Here is an 8,408-nt window from a genome sequence, read left to right on the forward strand (position 1 = left end):
TGTAGCACATTAGTAGTGATATGTGGTATTCATCATCATCATTTTATGAGCATTTGTCTCACTGGTACAAGGTCTGCTTTCTTGCGCTCCATCGATCCATGACATTGTTTATATTATTTATATTAATGGATGGTTCTGGAAGCTTGAAGTCAGAACACCATGCATTCAGTTTTCGTGACATTGATGCACAGTTCGTTTGCAGCCAACCTGAAATCACACTCTTGTACTTGTCTTTGAAAATGTTAGCAGTCTACACCGGTTAAGAAAACAATATCAGCGTAAAGTCCATAGGTGTAGATCTTGAATACCTATTGTGATAGTGTCTATACTGAAGATGTGCGAGGCTGAGTGGCTCAGACGGTTGAGGCTCTGGCCTTCTGACCCCAGCTTGGCAGGTTCGATCCTGGCTCAGTCCGGTGGTATTTGACAGTGCTCAAATACGTCAGTCTTATATCAGTAGATTTACAGGCACGCAAAAGAACTCCTGTGGGACTAAATTCCAGCACCTTGGCATCACTGAAAACTGTGAAAGTAGTTAGTGGGACGTAAAGCCAATAACTGTGTTTTCCTCCACAATCTGATTAAAGAGGACTGCAAGAAATTCAGCATCATGTTGACCAAGCAGTTTCCAGACTAAATTGGAATGTTATCATTCATCATTTCCATTCTTCATCTTACCAATGGCCAGTCAGATGTCTGCCATTGTGATTGGAAGAACCAGTCTAAGGAAAGATTTGGCACTTGCAATTGGCAGAAGAGGAAACTTCTTGTTGCAAATCTCATGGAAGAAGTTACTGAGCCAATCCAGAATGGCAGATGGTTCTCAAAGAACTTGATATTTATCAAAATAAAGAAATAAATATGCTAACTGGATTAAAGCCACTTATGTATATATTTAACAAAGCCGAGCTTTCCGCCAAATTACACTGGCCTTCATCAGGGCATGTGAAGGTCTATCTCCGACAGTGAGCAAAGAAATTCGTCAAAGGAGCTTGGAAGTCATGACCATACTATTTTAATACACTGAGCCATGAAAACCTACGTTCATTGATGGTTATCACTTTATATATCCCTGATGTGGCCAGTATCCTGGGTTGAATGGTAACAAGACTTAATAAGTTGGAATATTTTGCTGGCGCTCATGGGTGTGTCCAGAGTTTTATACTGCTCCGCATAGCGGTTGGTCTTAGCTAACGCAACAACTCGTTTTGCAGCAGACTTTAGAACCTTGTATTGTTGGTGATTGGCATTTTGGAGCAGAGCTTGCCAGGTCTTATAAACCAGTTCCTTTTCTTATCAATAAATCGTCTTTCAGATTTGGTCTTTCCTATGATTTCAATGCCTGCAGCATGTATATCCAAAGACAGTAGAGGGGAGTTGCCAACTAATCTTTGTGCTCAGATAGTTTCCACCATTTGATGCACTCAAGCCCTTCTGATGTTCAAGATTGAACTTGACGTCCAGGACAAGAAGGCAGTGGTGAAGAGAAGTACTTTCTAATGGAATAACTTTAGCATTCATCACTAGCTTCAAATCATTTTGCCAGATCAGTCAATAGTCAATTTGGGATCACCATCTACTGCTAGAAAAGGTATTCATATTATGAGATGGTTGTTTCTTGAAAAAAGCATTTGCACTGACAGGTGGTAAATGTCTGCACAGTCAAGAAATGGAGAACCTTCCTCATTATGGATGCCAGGTCCTGGCCACCATGACACTGCAGGAATCTGTTCATCATTGCTCTTATGTGGTCATTGATGTCTCCCCCAATGAACACATGTTCACCCATGGTGATTGATCCAAGGTAGGTATCGAGGTTCTCCCAGAATTGCACTTTCTCATCCTCTGAACAACATGCTTGGGGCAGATAGCTTGAGATGACACAAATTGTTGTGTTGTTGGAGGCGACCCTTGTGGAGAGTAACCAGTCATTTATGCGATTCACTTCAAATATACACTGTCTTAGATTTTCAGCTACAACTACTGCAACACCATTCTTATTTAGCTCTGTCCATAGTTGAACATTTTATAGTCCTCACCTATGTCCTTAGCCTTTGATTCTACCCGCTTAGTCTCCTTTTATGCTGATAATGTCAACGCAGCATCTCTTAAAACCAGCAGTGAGTTTTTGGCTTTGTCCTTTCAGCATGCTGATGTTGACATATGATAACCTTAAATGCTGGACTTGCTTCCTTGATCTGCTCTGTCTTTTAGTAAGTAGTCCTTGCTTACTCATCATATCATTCAGGTGAAGATGACTCACTTTGCATATGAAGAATGCTGTAGCATTGATCATAACATTCATGGTATAGCTGATTTTTATTGGTTGGCCAAGGTTTACAACAGGCTGGACAAGCCTGATGTCTTGGTTTCTTTCCTGAGTGACATTCTCATAGGCAAATATCTTACTGGACTAATGCGCTTTCCTACCTGAAGTGCCAGCTCTCCCTAACATGGGATTCAGACACTGGTATGTGCCCATATCAGTGCCCAAACACCAGGCTGTCCCTTCTGTCCTCTTCACCGTACTGAAGTCCACCATCTCCACTGTAGATGTCATTCAGGTCTTTTCTAATAACCCTGAGCTTGGGTCCTACATTTTTTGACTCATGTAGGGAAGGTGCCCCAGCATTATAAAGCCCTCAGAGACTGAACTACTTATTGATCCACAAGTTATTTTACAAAATATTTAAATCAGTGAAGTTTTATTCAGTAAGAATATAAATGTTTTGATTTCAAAAGATGGTAATTAGTGACATAATGCAACTAAGTTTTTCATTTTTTATTAGCTTACCGTCTGAGAAAATCTCAGAAACGCACTACTCTGGGGCTGGTGGTAAAACGCCCCACACCTGTACCTCGAGCAGTTACACCATCGTTCGAAGGTACTCCGGATTGGGAAGAGGAAGTCTATCAATCTTCTGTGTTCCTGCAGAAGATCATCAAGGGCCGTGCCATTCAATCACTGGTATGTTCTTTTTTGTTCTCTTGAATTAATATAATAACACAGAAATGCAGAAGTATGCAGTCTTCTTCCTAGTATTAATCCCACATGATGGAAGGTTCCAGTTATGCAAAAGTATGTAGGGCCATGTAGAATTAGGTCACTGTAGTGACTAAAGTGGAATCATTCTTTGTGACTGGCTCAAATCAACTTTTGTAACATTTGCCAAGGCAAAATTCAGCAATGAGTATAGAACAATTAGTTTGATGAGCAATGTTTTGAAAATATTCCTAAATATTCAAGAATTTATCATAAATGTGAGGAGAACATTGTAACCTCACAGTTCGGCTTCAGACATGTGTTTGGTACTAGAAAGGCAATATTCAGTCTGCAGGTACTAGTCCAATGATGCCAAGATATCAATCTTGATGATTTTTATTCTTTCATTGACTATGAAAAAGCTTTTGATACAGTCTGCCATAACAAACTCACGAATATTCTTCGAGAATTAGGGCTTGATGGGTGGACATCTGTATTAATGATAACCTCTATGGGAAATACCACCTTCTACAAGTAATATTCCAAGGGAAAATTAATGGAAAACATGGTTCAGGGTGAAGTAGGACATCCTGACTCAGTAACTGAGCCAGTGGTTTGGGGTGATGAAGCTTACTCTAATCAGAGCAACGATGAACAAACAACAGATCATGCTACTGATTGCCAACATTCTGTTGAGGACGTGGCACATGAAGAAGAAGAGTATAATTATAATGCATTTGTCCTGTGTTCCTAGTCTTTTACTACCTGTATAAATTTTGTCGGTTTAATTTCCCTGTGTTTATCCAGGTTTTTCATATCCTACACTCCCCACATCAAAACTAAGATTTATCCAGATGACTCCTCAGTGAATGTCAGTCCTTGACCTCCTGATGAAAATAGAAAGCAGAAATGAGCTCTTTGGTGGATGAGAAGAAATGGATGTAGAAAAACTGGGATTTATGAGAAGAGAGCCAATCTACGTGTAGACTGCAGAAGATGGAGATGTGAAGATTGTCCCTGTCCTTCAGTGTGTTTATGTTTGTCCTTGTCTTCTCTTTAGTTGCCCCCTGTTGCCACTCTGGCTTGTTATGTGCTCCTTTTCACGTTCCTTGATATGTCACTTATTTGTACTTTCTATCATAAGCAAATCTCTTTTTCATAAAAAGGTTATTGTAGTAAGAGGCTATTATCTGCATCTGATCTAATGAAATCAGTATTCTCCCTAGAATCTTTTTAATGGGCACAATGCCCAGCCATTTTTACAGACTGCTCAGGTAATCTAACCTAGATATGTGTTAGTTACATGATATTAACACATATCTGAGTCACTGGGTGCTCCAAATTGAGTTGTAAATACTGTAAAACAGTTTACCTAAATAATTCATTATTGAGTTTGGGCTGGGAAGACTTAGGCTAGGAGAAAGAAGACGAGCTGCTCGACTAAATGGTATGTTGCAGGTTATAAATTTCATTTTTTGTCCATATTGAAGATCTACATGTGATACAAATTATTATAATTTTTTACATCCTTATTAAATTGTTAACATGGTACATGTTTCACTCCTTTTTATGAGCATCATCAGCCAATTAACATTTACCCATGATCGTAAACATATTCTATTGAGCTAAAATATGCTTTGTAAGCATGAGTGACAAATAATATTTTACAGATCATGTAACAATAAAAGTTATGTCTTTAAGTTAAAACAAATTTTTCTAAAATCTTAGTATTAACATTGTCAATAAGACAAAACTCATCTGTTGAACATCATTTTAAAACCATTTTAAAAATGTTACAAGGTGTGAGTAACACTAGACAATTACACAGCAGAAGGAAGGATATATAAACAAGCTCAATTCGGAAACTTACGGTGTTTATTAAAATTCTACTTAACATAAAACGTTTTCATTTTAGTAACAAGTTCATTCAAAAACAAGTTTGATGTAATGACAATATTGGATTTATGTTAATACACATTGTACTAGTGTTACTCTAGTAACATCGAGAATAAGACAATGGTTCTTAATAGGCAATTATTAACTTCAAAAACATATCAGATGTAAGGCTTTTCAGGTGTTTGCTCTATTAACCAGTGTTTCATCTTAGGTCTGACACTAGACTCATCAGAGTGGGATGTGTCAGACCCTGCCCACTGACGCTGGGGTGTATGCAGGTGAACTTATCAGAAGCCCTTATAAGAGGAATTCCGAATGGAATTGTTCAAGGACAATTACACAAGCCAAGAAATACTGAATCAATATAATTAGGCAGATCTCAAATGGTACATGTTTTCAGAATATTTATTTCCTTTCATTTTTATTTTTCACAGAATAAGTTGTTTTATTTTTCCTTTTCTTCTCATTATTCCGTAAAGAATGGCTAAGGAGTGCAAGTGTAGGAACTGTGGGTGTGGCCAGGCATTAAGGAGTATGAGGGAGGAGTTGGAGAGTTTGAGGGAGATAATTAGGATTCTCTCAGAGGACAGGAAGGAAAGTAGGCCTCCGTCAAAAAATGAACAAGACACAGTAGGTGTAAAAGAGGGATGGGAAGGAAAGGGGGAATTGTAGAAGACAGATGGTCTAATGTTTTAAGGGGAAGGAGATTGCAGGCTAAGGGAAAAATTCAGGATCAGAATTCAGGACAGGTGTCTGTGGGAAATCGGTATGAATCACTGCAGGTAGAACAATGCAGATCAGTACAGTAGTTATTGAGTTATTAATTGATTGATTAATTGGTTGATTGACTGATTTATTGGTTGATTGATTGAAGAGATTGCTAAATATTAAATACAGTGAACTGGTAGATGAGAAGGGGCAAAAAGAAACAATGGGGAAAGAAGAAGAACAAGGAAAGGAGATATCAATGTTAGAAATAGAGGAAGCAATACAAAAGATGAAGAGTGGTAAAGCAGCAGGAGCGAATGAGGTAAGTACGAAAATGATAAAAGCAGCAGGACCAATAGGGCTACAGTGGCTGTATAGACTACAGTATTTAGAATAATCTGGAGAAAGAAAAAGATTCCAGAAGAGTGGGGAAAGGGTTTAATTATCCCGATATTTTAAAAAGGTGATAAAAAGGAATGTAATAACTACAGAGTGATCACCCTTATTGCCCATGTAGGTAAGATATTTAAGAGAATATTGGAAGGAAGACTGAGGAGGAAGCTAGAAGGAGAAATGGAGGAAGAAAAGTATTGTTTTAGGAAAGACAGATCAATGTTGACCTGATCTTTACATTAAGACATATGATGGAGAAAAAATGGGAGTTTCAAAAAGATATAGTGATGACATTTATTGACATTGAGAAAGCTTATGACAGTGTGCCCAGACAGCTGGTATGGGGCACATTAAGGAAAAAAACAAGTTAACAAAGTGGAAGTGCTAATGGTAAAAGCTATGTACAAAAATTGTGTTAGTAGTGTGAAGACTAGTATAGAAAAACCAAATGGTTTAAAGTTGAAACTGGTCTCTGACAGGGAAGTGTACTATACCCCATACTATTCAGCATAGTCATGGATGAAATCATAAGAACAATAAACAGAGATTGTGAAGACAGGCAACAAAAGCCATGTTGTTTGCAGATGATATAGTGATATGGGGTGAAGATGAAATGGAAGTGCAAAAACAAATAGATGTATGGAATCAAGAGATAGAAGAATTTGGGATGAAGGTAAGCACAGACAAAAGTAAAACAATAGTGATGACAAGGGGCAGGAAGCAAGGAAGGAAGAGGAAAGATAAAATTGAATGGTAAAATTCTGGAAGTGGTTAAAAGTTTCAAGTACTTGGGAAGTGTGATCACAGAAAATGTAAAGATAACCAAGGAATTTGGGAAAAGAATGCAACAAGCAAACAGCTTCTACCAGAGTGTAAAGGGTATTTTGTGGAACCAAGATGTCGTGAAGAAATGTAAGAAAGTATTATATTCAACCTACTATGAACCCATACTAACCTATGCAGCTGGTTCGTGGACTACAACAAAACAAGAGGAGAGTAGAATACAGGCAGCGGAGATGAAATTCCTAAGAAGTATCGGGGGCAAGACCATTTTATCATCAAGTCAGAGAGCTTTTATGGGATGACAAAGTACCGAAGAGAAGGAAATTAACATTGTATAAACAGTATTTCATACCAATTATAACGTACAGACCAGAAATGCTGGTAAGTAATAAGAGACAAGATAGTAAGATCCAAGCAGTAGAAATGAAATTTTTTAAATACATTGGTTAAAAAGACAAGAAGAGATAGAATTCAAAATATAAAAATCAGAGAAGAGCTAAATATAGAACCCTTAGTACAGAACATACAGAAAGCAAGACTGAGATGGTTCGGACATGTAAAAAGAATGGGAAAGGAACGGGTAGCAAGAAGGGAATTGGAAATAGAAGTTAAGGGAAAGAGACTAGTTGGAAGACCAAGAGGAAAGTGGATGGATCAGATCTGGAAGGACATTAGAGAAGCTGGATTGGCTGTGGTGGAAGTAATGGAGCAGGAGAAGTGGAAGGTCAGAAAGGAGTGGAGGAGGCTTGTTAACCACACCTGGGCAACTGGAGTGGGACATTGATGATGATGATGAATGTTCAATGAAAGACACCCAGGATAGAATAGAGTAGAGCAAAGCTAAAGAATGGAAAGAAAGTGTGTGGAAAAACCAGAGGATGATGTAATGTGAGACAGTCTGGGAGGCGGGCATAATTGATGTACACTTGTTATGAAAGTATGACACTTACCGCATAGCCTGGAATGAACCATTTGGTGAAGAGGAATGTACGAATTTGGAAAATACAGAAATGAAATAACAATAGTGAAAGGACAAGGAAGAGAACTACCTATGTAAATCCTTAATGGCTGGCAACCACATATTACTTAATTGATAGCCAGTGTCCCTGTATAAATTGCTGAAATTGTTGAAATTGGCTATCAGTTAATATGTAGTTGCCAGCCATTAAGGATTTACCTTGTCCTTTCGCTATTGCTATTTTGTTTTGGTATTTTCCAAATTTGTATGTTCCTCATCACCAGATGGTTCATTCCACACTATGTGTTAAGTGTCATATTTTCATAACGCGTGTACACTCATTATGTCACCCTCCCAGACCATCTTACATTATATCATCCTCTGTTTTTTCTACACACTTTCTTTCCATTCTTCACCTCTATTTTATTCTATCTTGGGTGTCTTCCATTGCACTTTAGTTTTATTTTATTATTTTCTATTTATTTCTTCTACCACATTCATCCCTGATTTGTCTGATGACTTTCTGTTACTTCTCAATTACATATAGTGTAAGAGAAACATCTTAACATATTCAGTACCTGCTTCTGAGCGGGACACTTGAATGCCTGGACCAGCCATTTTCATGCCCGGCCCTCTTAACGTGCATTACTTAATAAAATTTACAATTACTCCTGAACTATAAATGTT

The 8,408-nt window shown here is 38.0% G+C and overlaps 1 protein-coding gene across 1 annotated transcript in view; it reads left to right on the forward strand.

Moving 5' to 3' along the window:
* Window positions 1–8,408, forward strand: part of LOC136877696 (cilia- and flagella-associated protein 91-like) — a 156,895-nt gene that overhangs the window by 51,855 nt on the left and 96,632 nt on the right. Inside the window, exon 9 of the mRNA XM_067151908.2 lies at window positions 2,790–2,968. Coding sequence (XP_067008009.2) covers window positions 2,790–2,968 — 179 coding nt within the window. The remainder of the gene's footprint in view (window positions 1–2,789; window positions 2,969–8,408) is intronic.

The sequence above is a fragment of the Anabrus simplex genome, chromosome 7, assembly GCF_040414725.1.
Source record: "Anabrus simplex isolate iqAnaSimp1 chromosome 7, ASM4041472v1, whole genome shotgun sequence".
NCBI classification, from domain to species: Eukaryota; Metazoa; Arthropoda; class Insecta; order Orthoptera; family Tettigoniidae; genus Anabrus; species Anabrus simplex.